The 22929-nt window shown below is 44.5% G+C and overlaps 1 protein-coding gene across 1 annotated transcript; it reads right to left on the bottom strand.

Moving 5' to 3' along the window:
* Positions 1–476: 476 nt before the first annotated feature.
* On the bottom strand, positions 477–22563 carry LOC147121947 (zinc finger protein GLIS1-like). The gene is made up of 3 exons (XM_085982534.1): positions 21765–22563; positions 17812–17982; positions 477–2585 (listed from the first exon to the last, which is right to left on the bottom strand). The coding sequence occupies exons 1-3, from the start codon at positions 21892–21894 to the stop codon at positions 2449–2451; spliced, it is 438 nt and encodes a 145-aa protein (XP_085838660.1). The 5' UTR covers positions 21895–22563; the 3' UTR covers positions 477–2448.
* Positions 22564–22929: the final 366 nt, after the last annotated feature.

Here is a 22929-nt window from a genome sequence, read left to right as displayed (position 1 = left end):
CCATCTTCAGGTGAGAGAGGACTTGAGGCGACCCCGCCGCAGAGGCTGGCCTGACTGCTTTAGCACTCGCGAGTAACCGCACACAGTACCAGAGAGAAAAGTTCTGAGCGGCGATTATACTAAATTGTACCTGCGTGAACAGCTCAGTCCCCAAAAAAATGAGTTCTTAAAAAATAAAATTAGCATTAATCGGAAATAACTTGGGAGCAGAACACAGTATTTTGTGTGTAAGTGGCTGGGGTATAATAACAGAGTCGACATAATGCATGTGTGGTCCCCTGGGCTTGTTGCAGATGGATCATTGAAACCTCAGCCCACAAATAGTACCGGTGATGTTATTTTGCACATATGGTTTGGCATAAAATATGTTTGAAAAGTTTATTTTCCGCAATATTTGCAAACATATGTTGCATTGCTGTGAGGTCTGAAACAACCGCTCAGCAAGCCTTTTAAGTATAGACGACAATAAATGTAACTCCATTAATAACGTGCTTTTAATAATTCCTTCAACAAAAATTATATAAAAATGTAAAATGTCATATATGAGTACTCAAAACTCCTTGTTACACACACTATGTACATTATGTTGATGCAAACATTTTGTACAAAAAGTGAATTTGCTAGCTTTAAAGAGACTGGGAACACTTGAATTTGAAATAAAAAAGTAACACATTCTTTACAAACTTATACCCATGATATTTTACATTTGTCCTTAGCGAGAAAAACAAGTGATGAACAACAGTTACAAAATAGAGTGCTTTCTTTGCACATCTGGATGCCTGAAGCATTACTATCAAAAGTGCAATAGCAACAATATATTTCATACTATTGATTTTAAAAAACACTGCAAATGCTGGAAATCTGAAATGAGACAGAAAGTCCTAGGAATGCTCAGCAAGCCAATCACTGTCTGAAAAAGATAGACAACAAAAACATTTGCATTTATATAGCAACTTTAATGTAGAAAAATATCCCAAGGCACTTCATAGAGTCATGAGGAAAGGGACACCAAGCCGAAGAAGGCAAGAATATGAGATATAAGTAAAAACGTGGTTAAAGAGATGGGTTTTAAGGATGGCTTAAAGGCACAAAGAGATGGATGGGGTTGGAGAAGTCAGATTAAAATTATGGCTGTAACCCTTCATCAGAACTGCACACATTAAACATTAAGTTAGCTTTGAGATTCTGTTTGACTTGCTGTGCATTTCCAGCATTTACTGATTTTACTTCTTACAACTATTACGTATAAGCTAATGAAAGATATGGTTAAAAAACACTGGGTGTTTCTATCTCTGTTGATAACAAGGTTGAATAAGGGTATTGTAATACTACAGGTGTTGGTCTCAAGCCAAGATTGAATAGTGGAGATGTGAGGATGGATACATATTTGGAGTTTTAATTGATTACAGTTGGGGATTGGAAGTTTTCATATAAACTTTCCCTCAAGAGATTAAATGGGTGGGCTGGAGTTCATAGTGGGGTAGATTGTACATGGTCTAAAGAAGGAAGTGGGGCATGATAGGAACATAGTAACAGAGTAGGCCATTTAGCCCCTCAAGCCTGTTCCGCCAGTCAATGAAATCATGGCTGATCTGTGACCTAACTCCATATACCCGCCTTTGCCCCATATCCCGTAATACCTTTGGTTAACAAAAATCTATCAAACTCAAATTTAAAATTAATAATTGACCAAATTACCATTTGCGGAAGAGAGTTCCAAACTTCTACCACCCTTTGTGTGTAGAACTGTTTCCTAACGTCACTCCTGAAAGGCCTGGCTCTAATTTTTAGACTATGCCCCCCTAGTCCCAGACTCCCCAACCAACAGAAATAGTTTTTCTCTATCTACCCTAACAGTTCCCCTTAATGATTAGGGGAAATAATTAGACCAAATAATCTTTTCTCATTTCATTTTTTTAATGTTCATAACAACATTGCTGAAGCTTCCCTGGTCATTCTTACACATACATTATAAAAAATGCAGTTTTTGTTCCTTTTCTTTGAACACTTCAGTTTTGAACATATGGGAATAAAATATAATGCTGACAATTTTAACAGTGGTCTTAGACGATTGGTCATAAATGGTGTGTTGGCTCCAACTAATTGCTGATAAACGGAAAGAGTTTTATGGTGATGATGAGGCTTGAACTCACAATGACAGCTGTGCTGATTTATTTGATATATGCAGTGATAGGCTTATGAGCACTGTGTACAATAGACCTTCACAGCAATCTGTTTACACATGCAATAATATCCACCTACCATTGTTTCATTTTGGATGATGAGCCTTTGGAGTTGGAAAATAGTCTGTGGATGTTGAATTGTAATAAGATACATTGAATAATCCAATATCATTGTTTAATATTTGGTCTTTACATGTAACTCAAGCAGAGACATGCCAGGCAGTTGTTAGTCCAATAAGTAAGGCACAGCTAAAATACATTGATTTCAGGTCTCAGTGTAGACAGAGGACAGCTGACTTAGACAACGGTCAATGGCGTTGACCTGGAAGAGTCCATTGTCTTCTAGTTCGTTACGTAGTGTTTCTCCGAATGTACCTTGAGATTCCGGGACAACGTCAAATCCTGTGGATAGAATCCCGCAAGTATACTATTAAGGGTGTGTTATACTTAATAGCAGTAATTTTGCAAACTTCCACTCCCAGCACGGAGCCTCAATAGATTGGAGCACAGATCAGAGATAGGGCAGTAGGGCCAATTCTACAACCCTTGCTCTCATCTAGCAGGATTCCATACTTCGCCTCACAAAGTTACCCTTAGTGAGTTAACTCTGAAAAGTGATACTAAGAGAGAAGTAGCTCAAACAGGTCTCAACAATGGGTTTAGAACCATTCTTTCTATCCATTCTTACTCTTTTTTGTGCTGCTGAAGGTGAAGAATGTTTATACCAGGGAATGAAACAACCTTTCCACTTTTTGTACCCAGTAATTGATTAGATGAAGACTAAAGCTCCTTTGGTAAAGCCCAAACAGTTTGGAAGATTTTCTTTGTGCACTGTGTTTGTAACAAAATTGTAAACCCATTCTTTATAAACACACATAGAGGAAATCTTGCTCTGTAGTGCTTAATCCCAATCTCAGAAGAGTGAGTTCTACTCCAGTAATGTGACATTTCCATTTTTATACATCCACTCTGTCATCTCTCTGAGTGAAATTGTCATGTAAAGTCTTAAAAGGAGTAGTTTTGTACTGATGGCCCAAGCTCACTAAGAACCAGATTGGGATCTGCCAAAACCATTTTACATAGATGCTTCTAGTCAACAGAGAGAGATGCTTCTAGTCAACAGAGAGAGTATTTCATAAATTTGGACAGGATTTGAACATAATTTCTAAATATGAAAGGACAGTGTGCTTTCACTGAGTTCCCAAATAATTCTTACTTTAATAATGCTGCATGATGCAAACATTTTACTAATCTTTAAGAATAAGTATTAGGTGTTAGGTTTTAGTATTTATAATCAGAGTAGAATGCAAATAAAAAAAACAACAGTTAGCATTGTCTTGCAATTATTAAAGACCTTGTAAAATACATGATCTAAAACAGGTTTTGACAATGTTTTCTGTAAAGAAACCAAGTTAAGCAAAGTAAAACTAAAAACACCCAATAACTACAAAAATAACTTTGTCCAATTCAAACAATGATATAATAAGTTTTAAAAAGTGGTGCTTAATTAAACTTGACATAGCATAAATTTATTGCATTTAATAGGTAGAGTAATTCAGTTCACTGGACATTTCAATTCAGAGATAATATATCTTGGCAAGGTCAAAGCTGCATAATTACAACCTCTGTGATTAGAATCAGGCCCTAAAGAAACTGCAAAACAGCATCTAAATTGATTCTGTTTACTTCCAACTAGACCCAAGAAGGAAAGCAAATAAATCTCATCAACATCATACCATCAAGATAGAAGAAGAGTTAAAAAAAATTAAGTATTGTTTGTCTAATAAAATTAACCCAGTGCCCAAACAGATTGCATTTGAAAGATAACCAATATTAAAATATATTTTTTTAGCCTAATTTTGTGGGGTCTTGGGTCCAAGGGGCACGAGTTTTCTTGTATATATAATCATGCATTTATATTTTCAGTCATTTCTTTTGTCTCTAACTTTCTGAATTTGTCCTTTTGTTGAGAGCAATATTCCCCCTAAGGTGCATTGGCGCTCGGCTGTGCAGCAATTGGGAGATCCTGCACAGGCCGCTCACAAGCTGCTGCCTCTGGAAGATACCACGCATGCGCGGCCGCACAGCAGCCATGCAGCAAATTTAAAGGGACCGCACACAAAAAAAATTAGAGGAAACATTGGTTGGGAGTACTAGCCATGAGCACTGTTGCTGCTGATGGAAATTGAAGTTGGCACCTGAAAATAGGAGTAAATAACACCAGGCTTGTAAGTTTCCCTTTGTTCCTTGGTGTGGCAGGAGGAACCCACCACCAGGGCCGGTGACAATACTACTGACTCGCCACCTGATTATCCTCACAACACCAACAGCGGAAAAGATAGGAGCTAGTCTCAACTGTGCTGCACTAGTTTCGGGAAAGTATCCAACAACATGTCGCATTGAAACTAGACATGATTCCCAATGGGCACCTCAAATAAATCAATGTAGAAAGAATTTATATCCAAATGTGGCAAAATTAATAGTTGATTCATAGTGAGTGGCTGAAAAAACTGACTATCCCAGAGTGTAAAGGGAGCTGTAATATTGATGGAACTTTATCTCAGATATTTCCCCTGGTTCAGTGCCAGAGACCGCTCCTATAAGTGAGTTTGCACTCCCTACGACCTGGAGAGTGCCTTTATCTGATCAATATCCATGTAATTGCAGTAAGCTCAGCGATCAAACAGAAACATTTGTCACTGTATTTTGGTTTACTGGATACATTGTGTGCTGCCATGTGATTTCTGTGACTTTGGAAAACGGTAACATAAACACTATCAGGCTGTGGCTTAGGCTATAAACTAAGAAGCAGACATATTAAATCGTGAACAGTAAAAATAGCAAACAGTAAATTTATACTACTAATGATTTGTCATTACGATAGGTGTCAATTACAAAAGTCCCGCTTAAAACGTATTAAGCACGCCGGCTATTTCGTGCAGTTCAGTAAGTATTTACCGATTTAAAAGCCAGGTCTTCAGGCAGTTACAAACAGCTGATTGAAGCTGCCCAAAGTCTCCACTTTCCAACTATCTTCCGTGGATGTTAACAGTGCAAACAGCTGATTGAAGCTGCATGAAGTCTCCATTAGCTGTTGTACTTTTAACAATTATGTGTAAGAAAAAACACCAAAGGTGCAATTTTGTGACTGGGGGTGCGTTGAAGGCGGGACTGCTGCTTGTCGGGTCGATGTCCCGCCTCCATCAATTTGTGGCCAACCCACGCTATTTTCCCTTGATTGAGCTTGTTAAACCCGCCCAGCGGGCTTAGCAGGCCAATCAAGGGAAAGCCGGTTGCAGAGCACGTCAACATATGACGTTTCATCTGTCAAAAATTTGACAGATGAATTGTCATCGTTTGACAGCTCTGTGAAGCTGTCAAACAGTGACAATCTCTGCAGTTTGATGAGGTCTTGAATACAAGACCCCATCAAACTTCTTTCTTTAACAGAATTGAGATGTTTGTTGCATCTGTAAATGCAACGGCCACCTGTCAATCTCAACGCGGAGGTCCGAGACTCTCCGCATACAAACTGACTGAAGCCTGCAGAAAGAAACAAAGGTAAGTACACTTTTAAAAACACTTTGCACTTACCTCAGATACTTACCTCTACACTCCTGCACCCATCACTTACCTTCACACCACACTTTTGCACCCCGACCCCCGCAGACCCAGTACTCGCCTCGCTGAGCTGGTGTGTTTTGGAGCCTTCAGGAAGCCTGCACTTGTGAGGGCAAAAAGGGGATAATTCTATTTTCAGCCTGTTAACTACCTGTTAACAGGCTATAATCTCTTCTCGCCTCCAAGGAGATGGGACCTGGCGCAAGATGGCTACCCGCCTCCTGGGAAGATGGCATGGAGGCGGATTGGGGGCGGGTTGGGTACCCGCCCCCAAATTCTGCCATTTTCCCGGCAGTCCCGCCTCCATACCTGCCTCCCAGGGCTGGCAAAATCGCCCCCCAGGTTCCACATGTCCCAGTTTGTCAGTTTCCCAGCAGTGGGAAAGTGGAGACTTCAGGCAGCTTTGGGAATAATTTCATTATTACATTGGTTTTAGCATCCACCACCTATAGCCATCAAACCGCCTTAGCACGAATGGTGGGGACTGTAATTACAAACTTTACTATTCCTCCTCAGAATGTAGAAAAATAACAATCACATCTGCTGCACTAACACTCAATATAAAACTGGACCTGAAGCACAGTTCCTGACCAAAGCCTCACATGGCAGCTCGCTGCTACCCTTCCATGAGTCTCCTGCCTATATCTCTCTCTGATGGATTTAGCTGGGCTGGTGAACTGAATGAAGGTTCACAAGATACTTACAGATAAGGAATGCTATTTGGCCCATCTTAATTCATCCACCCAAAACAACTCTACACTCCCTGCATTCCTGCATGTAATTCCTTTTTAAATGATCCCAGGGTTTTCACTCCCTGAAGAAGAATCTCCTGATATCAGTCCTAAAGTTAGCTTTTTATTAGTTTGAACCTGTGCCTCCTTGTCGTACTCCCACTGCTTATTTTAAAAGAGTATTCCAGATTAACTTTTTCCATACCATTTTATAAACCTCTATAATATCACCTCTCAGACACTTCGGGCTAGATTTTCAGTTGCTTGCGCCAGCAGTTAGCGCCTTAAGAGAAGTGATTTCCGGGCGCTATGCGTGTAGCGCCCGGGCGCAGCGCAGTTTGCGCCCCGCCCCAAATTAAGTTGCCCGTTAGCGCCGGCGCAAAGTTTAGCGCCCGCCCGGATGCGCGCGCAGAAAATGACGTCACATCCTCGTGCAACGCCCTTTGGCCGCCCCGATTGCAAACTTCAGTCGGACCGCCCCATTGTGCGGCGGGCGGCCGGAGCGTTTGGAAAAAGGAACGCAACACAACCAGCGCGGGCCCCGGGGGGCGCTAATTAAAGGGAACGTCCTCTCCAGTATAAAGGCCATCCATTATTTCAGAAAACAGTCTTGTGCAACGCATTTCTGGAGACACAACAAGGAGGATAGCTAACTGGTTTCAAGCAGCAAGAGCCAGGTATTTTTGGACTCAGGCAACAGCGCTGCAAGTGGCCATTTGGAAATTAGAGTGTTTGCCAGGATTTGATGGGGGTTGCATGGGGTGCCAACGCGGAGCTGCAGCTCCATGTCCGTAGGGCTCGCAGACGTATTGTGAGAGGGGCAGCCCTGGCTAGAGGCAGAGGGGGCTACAGGCGTCGGCCACGTAGGCCTTACCCAGTCAGGCTATACCGCCAGCAGCGCTCCTACCTAAACATGAGTGCCGCGCGATGTGTTAAAAGGCTCCGATTCCGGAAGGGGGTGATTGCAGAGATCTGCCACCTGCTTCGCCGAGATCTGCGGCCAAAGCTCAGGTGCAGGACGTCTCTGTCGGTGGAAGTGAAGGTGACAGTGGCATTGAACTTCTATGCCACCGGCTCCTTCCAATACGCTGCTGGGGACATAGCAAACATCTCCCAGTACGGCGTGCATCGCTGCATCCGCCAGGTGACCGAAGCACTGTTCAGAAGGAGAAGCCAATTCATCTCCTTCCCCATGGCCCTGGAGAGCCAGCATCAGCGCGCATTGGGATTTTCCAGACTCGGGGAATTCCCCTTGGTGCAGGGCGCCATTGACTGTACGCATGTGGCTTTGCGGGCCCCTCTGGAGCATGGCGAGCAGTATCGCAACAGGAAGGGCTACCATTCTCTGAATGTGCAGCTGGTCTGTGACCACAAGCAGCGCATCATGGCAGTCAATGCCAGCTTCCCAGGCAGCAGCCACGATGCCTTTATCCTGCGGCAGAGTACTGTGCATGACATGTTCCAGGCACAGCCTCCCCCAAGAGGATGGCTACTCGGGGACAAAGGCTATCCTTTGTGCACCTGGCTCATGACCCCGCTCCGCGCGCCCAGGACCGCTGCTGAAGAGGCCTACAACGAGAGCCATCAAACCACCCGCAACATCATCGAGCTAACTATTGGGGTCCTCAAGCAGCGGTTCCGCTGCCTTGATCGCTCCGGAGGAGCTCTCCAGTATTCGCCGGACCGGGTCTCCCAATTTGTGGTGGTTTGCTGCATGCTACACAACCTGGCTATCCGCAGGACTCAGGCACTGCCACCTGACGTTGGACCAGCACCTCAGGAGGAGGAGCAGGAGGAGCATGAGGAGGAGGAGGAGGAGGAGGAGCAGGAGTACGTTCCCAGGAGGGAGCGACCAGGGCCAAGGGCCGCACGACGCCACCTTATTACACGGTACTTCTAAGCCCCCTGTCAGGGAATGGCCAGGGGCCATGAGGGAAGATGAATGCAGCCGCTCCGCAAGCCCTCAGCCGGCGAAGCCAACAAACACTAAGAAGAACAACCATGGAGACTGCATGAATAAAGATAATTTTTTATTAAACAAAAATGAAAAGCCCTTCCCACATGAATCCCCAAAAACAATAAACGGGCCCCACAAAAAGCCCAACAAACGACTCACTCCCACAAACTGGGGAGGAGCCACTCCACCTTTATTGAAACCGGGCCTCAACGTCGGCCTAACGCAAAAAAAAAGCCCTCCAAAAGCACAACCATGGGCAAAATAAAGATGGCCACCGCCATATTAAAGGAAAGCTGGCCACACCCTCTACTGAGTGGCCCGCGAGGGCGAGACCTTGCCCAGCATTTTGCCTCCCCTGCCCTGCCTGCTGCTCCTTCGCAAGCTCTGCCCAGTGGCTGCTGCGAGGCTGGGGGAAGGCGCCTGAGGCTCAGATGCCCTTCCGCCAGATGCCACTGGGGGGCGGCCTACACGGCGTTTGGGCCTCGAGGGGCCGTCTCCTGAGTGGCGCGCCTGAGCCTGGCCACCATCAGCTGCAGCCGCTTGCCCTTGACGCCCCAGAGGGGGAATGGCGGCGACGGATGGTGCAATGTGGGCCAGCTGGCGTCTGGGATGCGCTGGCTGGTGCTGTGGCGCGGTGGCACTCGGCCGGGCCCGCACTGCAGGATCCGCAGCAATCAGCCGACGGCCGGCTTGCTGGGATGGTCCAGCGCGGCGCCTGCCCTGGCGATGCCTGCCTGAGACAGCGCGTGTGGCAGCAGTGAGTGGCCCTCTGGTCCTGGTGTGCGCGCGCATCACATCCGCCAGGGTCTTGACGGCATCAGTTAGCATGCGGCCAGTCGCGGCAGTTGCTGCCCCGAACTCGCGCACACTGGTCGCCAGCGACTCGATGGCCTCAGGCATGCACCCCACCACGCTCATGAGCTCCGTGTGGCGCCGGTCCGAGTCGTCGGCCATCTGATCGAGCTTCCGCACCTCCTCCGAAGTGAAGGTGTCCGGACTGGAGTCGCGACTCTCCCGCTGGGGAGGAGGGGGCCGAACTAGGGGACCCTTGCCGCGTTGGTGACGGCGAGTTTGCCGAGCAGCAGCACTCCCCTCTGATCCTTCCCCCCTTTGGGGGGAAGGCCGCGGGCCACGCGCACGGCTGCTGGGTGGCTGGACGCCACTGGTCCCAGAAGCTGCATTGCCCTGCGACAGTTCCTCCAGGCACTCGTCCAGTGAGGAGGTGTCGAGCATTTCCTCCTCTCCTGCGGGACGTGACTGTTCCCCCGAAGGTCCGGCTTGCTCCTCCTCCTCCTCCTGGTTGGAGGTGCTGTCACTGGCAGCCTCAGGGTCCTGGTCGTCACCAGCTGAAAGCAGGAATGCACAAGAGTAGCTTCAGAGTGAGGAGACGGCGTCAGCGAGGGAGTTAGGACTGGTGGGATTCAGCGCATTGGTGGGACAGTGGCAAAGGAGATAGCTCGGATGGGCCAGTGCGACGCGAGAGGGCCAAAAGGCGAGGTCCTTACCATTGCCGGGCAGTGGAGGGTCGGATACACCGCACGCTGTGGGGACAATCACACGTGCTCCCATGAGCACACACACGCGCTCCTCCAGCCGAGTGAGCTCCTGCAGCTTGGCGCGGCCACCCCTGGCACGGGCCTGGCGATTAAACGCTACTTTAGCCTGCAAGAGAAAGGACGGGCTGTAAGGGCGCAGTGAAGCCCTGATGTAGTGTGCACTGCCTCCCATGGTGGAATAGCTTGGACAGAGTGAAGCCCTGATGTAGTGTGCACTGCCTCCCATGGTGGAATAGCTTGGCCAAAGTGTAGAGTGCCGAATGGCCATTTGATGCTCATGACTGTCCCAATGCTGCTGGCTGAGGGCTGGCCAAAAGGACTTTCAGGTCCCTTTGCCCATCATGTCAGGTGTACATGCAAGAATGAGGAGGAGACTGGAAAGGCTACTCACCCTCACAATCCTGGTCAGATCGTTGTACTTCTTACGGCATTGTGTGTGGGTCCTGGGGGCCTCGCCGGTGAATGTCACCCTCTGGGCGATCTGCTTCCAGGCTTTGGTGTAGTCGTGGTGGGTTGGATTCCTCCCACTGTCTGGAAACAAGATCTTGCGCCTCACCTCCAGAGCTGTGAGCATGATGTCCAGATCACCCTCTGAGAAGCGCAGGGCACGCTGACGGGCCTTCTCTGGCGTTGCCATGACTCCCTGGGGCTGAGCAGTAGTGTTGAGGCCTCTTTGCAAGGCTGCAGTGTGCAGGGCGTGGCAGCAGACTAATTCGTCCCTTCCCCCTTTAAGAGCTGGTCGGCACCACGGGGTCTGCTGTCAGTGCAAAAATGACCGCACCCGTGCTGCGCCCCGCCTGGGCGCTATCCCTCTGGACCGCCGGCTTAGCGCCTAAAGAGAGTAGTGGAACGCCTCTTTTAGCGCTCCACCAACCTCTTAGGGCGAAGCCACTGAATTCCCGGCAACGGGGCGCTACTTTGGGGCGGGCGCTAACTTCGGGCGGGCGCTAAAGCTAGCGCCCCAAAACTGCCTAAACTGAAAATCTAGCCCTTCCTTTCCAGGTTGAAAAACACAAGTCTGTCCAGTCTTTCTTTAAAACTCAGACCCCTGACACTAGGGATCAGCCTTGTGCTCTGCTCTGCACTGTCTCCAGTGCTTGTCTCCCTTGTTTCTCGGCGACCAGAATTGGACACAGTCCTCAAGGTTAAGTCTGACTAGAGCACTGTACAGTTTGATCATAACTTCCTCTAATGTTTATTATGTATTTCAACATCCTATTGGCTTTGTTGATTGCTGCCCTGCAATTGCTGAACACGTTGAACATTGACTCTACTAAGACCCCTAAGTTTCTTTCAACCTCATCTTTTAGCTATTTCCAGACCATTGATAGAGTAGATGTTTTTGCCATTTTCCTTCCCATGTGCACTTGTCTGCATTAAATGTTATCTGCTATTGTTTAGCCCACTCATTCAAATACAGTTGCCCAATACCTGTAGTGTTATGTTCATTAATAACTACTCGTTTTCATTATGAACAGCTTCTAGCTAGTCACTTTATTCATGCCATGTCAACTTCTGTACAGCATCCATCTTGACTACTGCCTTCTGGGTAGCCTAGTGCATCATGGGTAGCCCACTCTTAAACATACAGCTCTACAACTCCATCTAGTGTACCATTCTAGAATGACAGGTTACTGATCATTACATCCCCCTTTCTTTGAGGTTAAACAAAATCAGTATCAATCAATCATAACGACATAAACATCTTCACAACAGTCAATACATTTTCAAAGCTTTACTTTATACTCAAAGATTAAGTCTATCAGGCTTTTTTACTTCTCGTGTGGATCTTCTCAGCACAGGTAAGTCTGATGTGTTTTCATGAGAGCCTGTATGTGCGTTTGTGTTAGATTGTTCTGGTGCTGATTGACAAGATTCAGTTGCGGCATTGTCATCGATTTGCTCTTGGATAGTTTCTTGTGTTTTCAGGAGGGAACGGTGGTTCCTCCTGAGAATCTGTCCTTCCTCAGTTCTAACAGTGTATGACCTTGGTCCTACTTCCTCAAGAACTGTAGCTTTCCTGTTCCATGCATCTGGATCCTCAATCCTGACAACATCATCCCTTGTCAATGGTTTTAGAGTTTTGGATGACTTGTCATAGCATGATTTCTGTTTCAGCTTTAACAGTTGAAGTCTCTGTCTCAGTTCCTTAATCTGCTTTTCTTTTGCACAGCAGGGTAGCGTGGTGCGCAACTTGCGACCCATTAGGAGTTCAGCAGGTGAAGAACCAGAGTCTAAAGTTGAGGCTCGGTAGCTCAGCAGGGCAAGATAAGGATCAGACTTGCTTTCTGTTGCTTTCTTCAGTAGCTGTTTGAGAACTTGAACACCTTTCTCTGCCTTACCATTCGACTGAGCATACAAAGGACTGGATGTGATGTGTTGAAAGTCATAATGTGCTGCAAACTGTTGCCACTCCTTACACTTGAAGCACGGACAATTGTCGCTAACGGCAATCCTGGGAATCCCATGTCTGGCGAAGATGGATTTCACATGCATTATGACACTGCTTGCTGTGGTGCTTGAGAGCAGCGCCATCTCAGTATAGTTAGAATAGTAGTCAATCACTATTAGATAGTCTTTACCATTCAAATGAAAGAGGTCCATACCAACCTTTTGCCATGGTGCTGTTGGTAAGTCAGTTACTATCATTGGTTCCTTTGCTTGTTTGTTTTGGTGTTTCTGACATGTCTCACATTCGCCTATCATGTTCTCAATGTCCTTATTTATGCCAGGCCAATAAACAGTGTCTCTTGCTCTCCTTTTGCATTTTTCAATTCCGAGGTGTCCCTCATGAATCCTTTTTAGCATGTCTTGACATAGAGCCTGTGGAATGACTATTCTGTTCTGTTTTAGTAATAGTCCACTTGCGACACTCAACTCTGACCTGATGTGATAGTACTTTGGACAGGAACCTTTTGGCCAACCATGATGAATGTTCTCTATTACTGTTTGTAACACTGTATCTTTTACTGTTTCTTCTGCTATTTGCTTTGATTTTGTGTCTGACACGGGCAGCGCAGCAGTGGCCATACTCACATGAACATCCACGTCTTCTTCAGTAGAGCTCACATGACTCATTGTGGGTGCTCGGGATAGTGCATCTGCTAACACTATGTATTTGCCTGGTGTGTAGATCAGTTCAAAGTCATATCTTTGCAGCTTCATCATGAGTCGTTGAATCCTTGGAGACATCTCATTCAGATTTTTTTTTATGATGGCAACCAGTGGGCAGTGGTCTGTCTCAACTCTGAAGGTGGGAAGTCCATATATGTAGCCATGGAACTTTTCTAGTCCAACTACCAAGCCTAGACACTCCTTTTCAATCTGGGCGTATCGACACTCAGAATCAGTCATAGACCTGGAGGCATAGGCAACAGGCTTCCAATCTTCACCCTCTGCTTGTAGCAAGACCACGCCTAGGCCATCTTTTGATGCATCCGTTGACACTTTGATTCTCTTTGTTGGGTCAAAGAAGGTGAGTACAGGTGTGGTTGTCAGCACTGTTTTGAGGTTCATCCACTCTTGTTCATGTCTTTCTGTCCATGCGAACTCATTTGTTTTACGTAGCAGGTCTCGCAGACAGGCTGTCTTGGCTGACAAGTTAGGAATGAACTTTCCAATGAAGTTTATCATCCCCATGATGCGTAGCACTCCTTTTTTGTCAGTGGGTCGGGGCATGTTGAGTATGGCGTTTACTTTTTCCATATCTGGCTCTATTCCTTTACCAGATAGATTATCTCCTAGGAAAGTGACTTCCTGGATGCCAAACTGACACTTGGCTTTGTTGAGCTTCAGTCCATTCCAGCGTATGCTCTGTAGCACTTTAGTCAGTCTCTCATTGTGTTCTTTCAGTGTGGAGCCCCAGATGATGATGTCATCAACATAGACCCGAACTCCTTCCAGACCTTCAATTATGTGTTCCATCGCTCTATGAAAGATTTCAGATGCAGATATTATCCCGAAAGGCATTCTGAGGAAACAATACCTGCCAAATGGTGTGTTGAAGGTACAGTATTTGGTTCTCTCTTCATCCAGTTTTAGTTGCCAAAATCCTTGTGAGGCATCGAGCTTTGTGAAGTATCTGGCACCTGACATTTCACTGGTGATTTCTTCTCGCTTGGGAATCTGGTAGTGTTCACGTTTTATGTTTGCATTTAAGTCCTTTGGATCCATGCATGTTCTTAGATCATTGTTCTTTTTCTTTACACATACCATGGAGTTAACCCAGTCTGTTGGCTCTTCGACTTTCCTGATGACTCCTAGTGTGGTCATTCTGTCCAGTTCTTTCTTGAGCCAGTCACACAGGGGTGCTGGAACTCTCCGTGGAGCATGTACCACTGGCTGAGCATCCTCCTTTAGCTGGATCTTGTATGTGAATGATAGAACTCCAAATCCTTTGAACACATCCTGGAAATTACTCACTACAGAATCCACCGAGTCAGCTGGTCTGCTTATGGCACAGTTTATACGGTAGACTCTCTTGACCAGTTCTAAGTCCTCACAAGCTTTGTCACCCAGTAGTGAATCAAGTCCTTCAGCCACAACAGAAAACATGAGATGATGCACTTTGTCTTTGACTGTCACTTTAAGTGTGCATACACCTAAGCTACCTATTTTCTGTCCATTATAGTTCTTCAGTAGTACTGACTTTTTCTGTATTTTGGGCTTTTCTTTCATATTTTTAATGTCACTCATACTGATTAAGTTTGCTTTTGCTCCAGTGTCTAGTTTCAATGTAACTAATGCTCCATTTACCTGCAGTGACATTATCCATTTGTCCTCTTTTACTGCATTAACTTTATGTTCAGCATTGTCCATTCCTGAGGACTGCACATTTTCTGTATCCTTTTCTATATTGTCACATGACACCATTCGTACAAAAAATGTCTCACTTAAATCAATGTCCTCAATCACATTAACTCGTTGCCCTTTCTTTGTTTTTACTTTTGAAAAGCATTGTTTGGCAAAGTGATTCTTTCCATTACATTTTGTGCACATTTTTCCAAACGCTGGGCATTGTCGTGACTGGTGTTTGTAACCACAGCGTTTACAATTAAAAATTCCTTCCTCCGATTGCTTTTCATTTCTGTTCTGCCCATGTTTCTTCCCTTTGTAGGACACAGCACCGACAGCAGCACAGTTACTTACTACAATCGCATTATTATTAATTTCACTGAAAGTCTTCGCGTGCTTTTGAGCTAGCTCACTGGCTTGGCATATTTTCACAGCATTTTCCAATGTTAGTTCGGTTTCTCTCAACAGACGTTCCCTGACCTTTTTATCATGAATACCAAACACAATCTGGTCACGAATTATGGATGATTTCAGTTCAGAGAAATTACATGTCTGTGCTTTCAGTTTCAGATCGGTCACAAAGCTATCCAAAGTCTCATTTTGCTGCTGTGTCCGTGAACGGAACATGTATCTCTCATAGGTCTCATTCTTTTTGGGAGAACAATGTGTATCAAATTTCTTTAGCACATCATCCAACTTTTCTCTGTTCTCCTCTTGATCAAAAAGAAACGTATTAAATACCTCTATCACCTGTGGGCCTGCAACCGTGAGCAGTAACGCTGTTTTCCTTGCGTCTGGCATCGTACCGAACCCGATGGCAGCAATGTAGAGTTCGAATTGTTGTTTGAAAGTCCGCCAATTGCAGTCGACATTCCCCGTGAGTTTCAAACCCTCCGGTGGCTTCAAAGTCTCCATGTCGCGTTTCACAATATTCAGCAGATTTGACCACTTCTGGTACCATGTTATGTTCATTAATAACTAGTCGTTTTCATTATGAACAGCTAGCTTCTAGCTGTCACTTTATTCATGCCATGTGGACTTCTGTACAGCATCCATCTTGACTACTGCCTTCTGGGTAGCCTAGTGCATCGTGGGTAGCCCACTCTTAAACATACAGCTCTACAGCTCCACCTAGTGTACCATTCTAGAATGACGGGTTACTGATCATTACATGTAGGACCTGATTTTGCTGTCAAAATAACGGTGAGGCTAATGGCACTCACTGTTATTTATGCATAAATGTTGCAGCAACTTCAGACAAGGGGCAGATGTGTGTTTAAATGCCAATATTCAAAAGTTGCTGTCCGAGTTGCCGTGTCTGACTCACCACTGATGTGCATTGAATATTGTGAAGTTGCTGTATTTGCGCAGTAAACTAAACCCGCCACAGATATTTAGAACTAGTAATTACAAGCGTAAGTACCCTTTTAACAATGTGATAAGTGATAATGACTACCAATCAACCTCGCAGGCACTGAAAATTAACTATTACAAGTGTGGAGTCTCATTCTTTCAGGATGTGAATTGTTTTAAGAGATCTTAAAAATGTCAAATTTTAAATTTTACATTTTTTTCTTACTTTTCCTTTCTGACTCTATTCTCTCTCTCTCTTTTAATCCAATCTTTCTTTCCCTCTCATTATTTTTCTTTCTGTACTTGATTTGACATTGAATTCACCCCTTTAATTTAGCTTCCTTCTCAATCCTTCTGCTGTTTATTTTCCAATCGTTAAATCTGTGTTGGTTGCCCTGTTCACTCAGGTCCCAGATGCCCTGTTTCCCTCGCTGCACCGTTATCTTGCTGAGCAACATTTTTTTAAAGCTGAAGGGTGCAGCGGCAAGTCTAACTAACGGCAGATGTCGTTAGATGCCCTGCCAAGCGAAATCTGGCCCGTAGAGTTCTAAAACATCTCGCAGGCTGTCAGTCTTAGCCCACCAATATGTCATCTTTAAAAGTGGCCAGATTGAGTAGAACAATATGTAAAGAGATAGGTTTCACAAAATGCTTCTTGAAATGGCCTCTTGTATACCAGACTGTAATATGCATTCTCAGTACCCTGAGAAAGTAGTAGTAACTAACATTTAAAGTGCTGCAGTCTCCTAAATAGATATAGGAATGCTAACAGTTGTGTGACTTCTTACATTTGTCCACCCCAGTCCAACTCTGGCATCTCCACACCATTTTACTATTAGAGATGTGACCAAAACTTCCTATCCATCACAAGTGCCACAGGTTGAATCACTGAATATTCCAAAAAATATGTAAATATTCATTTGTATTTTCACTTTTATCCATTTCTTAGCTTATTTTCATTTGCACTTGCATAATTCCTTGACCAGAAAGACAACACCAACTTGACGGCTTTACGCACATGAAATTTTAACCTATACATTAGAGCAACTGATTCTAATTAGTTCATATACAACTAAATAAACAACAGAAACATGACCTATGGCAATCTCGCAGAGCTCAAACATTTTTCCTAATTAATTGAATCCTCTTTAAGTGGAAGGATGTCATTATATTATAGGTACCTGTTTGAGATAAGTAGATGCTGAAAGTAACACAGGGCTGGCATACTCAAGTTATACCACATGCTCTTTGTCACTTTCTGGCCAAGAAAAATAGGGATATGGAACTCTGTCCATGCCAGTTAAATTTTAATGTTCGCTATTAAAATTAAATATAAAATGTTTCAACACAGTGGGATCTTTTAAAATATTGCTTTGCACTAGTTGTAATTATATCGGTGCCGGTGTCAGGCTGGAGCATTGTGAGATTACCTCCTGTCTAAATCACACTGCTTGTGTAAATACAATTCAAGCAACTTTGCCCCAAATTATGACATGCATTTATGCAAAACCAAAATCACTTCACATTGACACAAACTGTGTGGAAGAACAGCATTGTAATGGCACATTAAATGAAACCAAGCTACAAGTACATGAATCTACCCTATTCTTGTTTACCTGATAGACTGGCGTGTGCAATGAGTGAATGGTAGCCATTATGCCGAGCTGGACTGGGGCAGTGGGAATCGTCTGCTGAAAGGGAATTGTGAATAGCTGTTTGCTCCATTGTTCTAAATGAATCACCATACTGGAAGGTGTTCTGCATGGTGTGAAAGCTTCCTTGGTAACCTGGAAACAAAGAACATTTGAAGTGCTGTGATCAGACCCTGTGCTTACTTCACAGGTAAAAATTTATGTCTATAAGAAATCTAAATTGAAGTTTTTATTTTGCTTTAAATGACAAATCATGAGTGAATTAGGTTAACATCATTAAAAAGGGGACACAGCTGGAAAAGCAATATGGGCAGTATACTAGCACCCCTTGGTTAGAGAAGGGAAAATCTGCAGGATTTCTGCTCTTGTTCACTATGATTTCTCTTCCTGCTCCCGCACTGTTACCTCTGGAGGCCCCCAAGGATCTATCCTTGGCCCTCTTCTATTTCTTATCTACATGCTGTCCCTCGGCAACATTATCCGAAAAAACGTCAGGTTCTACATGTACGTTGAGGACACCCAGCTATACCTTGACGACACCCAGCTATACCTCGCCAACACCTATCTCGATCCCTCCACTGACTTTGATTTGTCACGCTGCTTGTCTGACATCCAGTATTAGATGAGCAGAAATTTTCTCCAATTAAATATTGGGAAGACCGAAGCTATTGTCTTCAGTCCCGGCCACAAACTCCTTCCCTAAACACTGACTCCATCCCTCTCCCTGGCCACTCTCTGATGCTGAACCAGACCATTCACAACCTTGGTGCCCTATTTGACCCTAAGCTGAGTTTCCGACCCCATATCCTCTTACCAAGTGTTAGAATCCAGCACTTACAGTCGGGCATTACCCTGTCCTCACCTGAGGTTTCAGAGGGGGTTGCTGGATAATAACAACTTGCATTTATATAGCACCTTTACAGTAGTAAAACGCCCAAGGCACGTCACAGGAGCCTTATCAGCCACATAAGAGATATTAAGACAGGTGATCAAAAGCTTGGTCAAAGAGTTAGGTTTTACGGAGGGTCCTAATGGAGGAGAAAGGGGGAGAGGTTTAGGAAGGGACTTCCAGAGCTTAGGGTCTAGGCAACTGAAGGTAGGGTCGCCTATGGTGGAATGATGAAAATTGGGGATGTGTAAGAGGTCAGAATTCAAGAAGCACAGAGATCTCAGAGGAATCAAGACTGCCCACTTCCACCTCCGGAACATCACCCATCTCCACCCCTGCCTCAGGTCAGCTGCTGCTGAAACCATCATTCATCACTTTGTGACCTCTAGACTCAACTATTCCAATGCTCTCCTGGCCAACCTCCCACCTTGCACTCTCCGTAAACTTGAGCTCATCCAAAACTTTGCTGCCCGTATCCTAACTCGCACCAAGTCCTGATCACCCCTGTGCTTGCTGACCTACATTGGCTCCCGATCCGACAACGCCACGATTTAACAATTCTCCTCCTAGATTTCAAATCCCTCCACGGCCTCACCCTTTGCTATCTCTGTAAGCTCCAACAGCCCTACATTCCTCTGAGATCTCTGTGCTTCTTGAATTCTGACCTCTTACACATCCCCAATTTTCATCGTTCCACCATAGGCGACCCTACCTTCAGTTGCCTGGACCCTAAGCTCTGGAAGTCCCTTCCTAAACCTCTTCCCCCCTCTCTCCTCCATTAGGACCCTCTGTAAAACCTAACTCTTTGACCAAGCTTTTGATCACCTGTCTTAATATCTCTTATGTGGCTGATAAGGCTCCTGTGACGTGCCTTGGGTGTTTTACTACTGTAAAGGCGCTATATAAATGCAAGTTGTTATTATCCAGCAACCCCCTCTGAAACCTCAGTTGAGGACGGGGTAATGCCCGACTGTAAGTGCTGGACTCTAACACTTATTGTCTGGGTTCACACATGAAGCATGACAACTTGGATGAGATACCTGAGGGCTCATTAACCATGGACCCATACCTCAGAAAAAGTCAGCGTCTCGGAGGCAAAAATTGAAAGAATATACATAAATATGAGACCACACAAAGAACATGTTTATGAATAGTGCATTTTGTATGAATATACACTTATATTTGATAAAATGCTTGCATGGGGGATAAAGGGAACAGCATGCACACACACACACACACATATAGCACAGACCACATAAACGTTCAGTGCGCACTAACAGTTGTGACCACAATCATTTGTTGCGTACTGCTGATAGCAAGATAATGCAATCTTTGAATAGTCACTTGTAATTTAAAATTATCATCCCACATGCCTGCATAGTTTTTGTGCCATAATTTAATCTATTCCATGCTATTGGACTTTACTTTTAAATTAATTCTTTACACACCAGTAGTCCCATTCACTAGACCACTGGTAGATAATTACTGGTGGATTAGCTGAGAATTCCTTCAATGTTTTAAGAAGCAACATTTGAATCTTGAATGACAAAACCACGTTTTAATGACACACAAGGAAATACCATCAGTAATTAAACTGAACAAAAAGTGAACATGGAGACTCAACCCTTCTTTCTTTCTCTCCCTCCCAAACATCAATAAGTCCTGTTCAATAAGACCTTCTTTATATAATGTCTGAGAAACCACTTCTGACTATTGGGTTCCTGCTGGGTAATGGGTAACTCACTTCCTCTGGTGGTTTATGAACATTCAGCTCATTTTAATATCATTCATCTGACAGAGACTGTTAACTAATCCTGAACTTTTAACAGTAAGAATGGGAGCTGAGGATCATTCTCCATTCTTTTACCCATTTTGGTTTGAGTTTACCGGGGGGGTGGGGGAGTAGAATTTCATGTTGTTTGTTCTGAAGTGTGCTACCAAGAAAAGACTATTGAATTGATACAATTAAACAATTATAAAGAAAAGTTAAATACCCAGCAAAATCTTAAAACATTGTTTTATTTTTAAAATTCTCTCCTTTTCTGAAGGTACCGACTCATGCCGTGCTTCACTCACAGCCACTGGCAGCCCACTGGTAACTTGTCCGGGTAGCCATTTTTCAAGTATAAACCTACATAGTGAGTGTCAGGAGATTATTCAACTACTGGGAATTACAGCCCAATCCTGTGTCACCTTATGTCTGCAAACATGCAGTTCCAATCTGGGGCTACTGCTGAGTGATCAAGATCAGGCACCTGGCAGACTTTTCTCTTTCCTAGCCCTGGAAACACCAAAACCAATTGTGGTACCTCCATTTCTGTGTCTGATTTATTGGTCTGTTACTGTGAGTGGCCAAAGTTTCCTCTGTGCTTCCGCACCGCCCAATTTTCTCTCCTACTCTCCTGCAGATACTGGCTCATGCTGTGGTGCAGTTTCACAGGCACTGGCCACCCTCTGGTAACTCACTGAAGTGATCACTGTTGATGTGTGACTGGACAGAGTGTCAGCAGGCTATTTGATCGAGGGCAGCTTCACAGCAAGATGATCCTATCCTGACGCAAAATCTCCCACATAGGACATGTTGATCATAATGGGAACTCTGGTTGATTTTTCTCTTCCCTAGTGAAGTGGCTGAGACCAATTGTGGCACTCCCACTGCCAAACTGGCTGAGATCAGCTAACACAGCACAAATTGGGGATTCAATTTGTAACCTTCTTCGCCTTTATGACTTAATACCGCACCAAGCAGTGTTGTTCCCACCTGGACCATCACGGGAGCCCAGAGAATTTTATTAATGTTGAAACTATATTAAATTTTTAAATTTGATAACATCAAATTTCTGTCAACAATAAGCAATTCTTTAAAAAAAGTTTGTTAAACAAGATAATTCTAATTTAGTTTACTGAAGTTACATTTACTGCTTATTGATAAACCCAAAATTTAAAATGTAACATAACACCATGCTTGCATCTTATGTTCCGTGCTTTATATTTCTGCTGTGATCTCCCAAAAAATATTTCAAAGTACCTGCTTGGATGGGTTGCATCAGCTGGCTTTGGAAGACTGGGTAGGACTTGTGGTGCCCTCCACTGAGTTGGTTGTTGGATGGCTGAGGTGAGTGAGGACCGTGCCTCTGCAGCAGCGCTGGAGCTAACATTTTCCTTGGACTGACCAGAGAAGAAAAAGGAAGAACAACTGGTCCCGGCCTGCAAGGAAATGTGTGTATTTTAGCAATGCAGTCTTACAAGAGCCCTTGTTCCATTGATTTTGTTTCTAAAAATGCAAGTAATAAGCTCCAGTTTCCCGAGGCTTCACTGGCGACATGGAGCCTCACTGTTGGTGGGTACAGGTCAGAACATCGCACACCCACACATCACTTGCCCGATTTGCAGTGCACCCAATTTTCCAATGTATGATTTTAGGGGCAGCTGAACAAGGCTATGCGACAGGCATGCTGAGCTTCATTTAAATTACATATTTAGGGAAATTAGGTCCTATGCTCAATTTCACAATTTTGAATGAGGCTGTGCTTCAAGCACACACACCTCGCCCATGTAAAATAAATGCGTAACAGGGGAAACAGCATGGTCTGCTTCAGAGTATTTCTTAAGGCAAGTTTGTTATTTTGTTATATGTTTTTGCCAGTGAGCGTTTCTCTACTTGCACATTTAACATCTTGGATACTTTCATTTCCCTCTACATTTTTTGCTTTTTTGTTGAAACCTTCAATTTGCCAAGACACATTTTTCTGGAGTCTTGTCACAAATCCCTGTAGTGCAATAAAAAGCTTGTGATGGCAAGAGATAGATTGAAGGCTAGAGGTGAAAAAAGGATCTTCTTTTCAAAAGTTATTTTCTTGTACAGTTTCCAGATGCACAAGGAGATAGTCGATGGAAATCAGAAACCAGACAGTCCTAATCTCTAAGGCCTGACATACAACTGCGCCTTCCACCAGCACTAGGCCATATAAATGACCTGAACAGGAAATCACTGTGATCCTGGCACATGACTTCAGATCCACAGCTCCTGTTGAGCACTGGAGCAGAGGAGGGCAGGGAAATCTGTCCTCTAAAGTTCTGCAGTGATGTTTCAACCTTCAGAGAAAACCAGAATGTCTGGTGTTTTTAACCTATCTCACCCGCTCACACATTCAGCCAAATTAGTAGTGTTGCTCCAGCAACCCAATTTGGGA

This window comes from Somniosus microcephalus, chromosome 3, assembly GCF_052327205.1.
Source record: "Somniosus microcephalus isolate GS21.2 chromosome 3, FLI_Smic_1.0, whole genome shotgun sequence".
NCBI classification, from domain to species: domain Eukaryota; kingdom Metazoa; phylum Chordata; class Chondrichthyes; order Squaliformes; family Somniosidae; genus Somniosus; species Somniosus microcephalus.
Note: the sequence above shows the minus strand (reverse complement) of the source record. Positions and strands in the feature narration are given on the sequence as shown.

Excerpts from the sequence above, each read along its gene's own strand:
- LOC147121947 (XM_085982534.1), bottom strand. The coding sequence starts at position 21,894 with ATGTTAGCTCCAGCGCTGCTGCAGAGGCACGGTCCTCACTCACCTCAG. Across the intron at positions 17,983-21,764 it reads GATGCAACCCATCCAAGCAG|GTTACCAAGGAAGCTTTCAC; the intron begins GTACTTTGAAAT and ends CTTTGTTTCCAG. Across the intron at positions 2,586-17,811 it reads TGCACACGCCAGTCTATCAG|GATTTGACGTTGTCCCGGAA; the intron begins GTAAACAAGAAT and ends TTCTATCCACAG.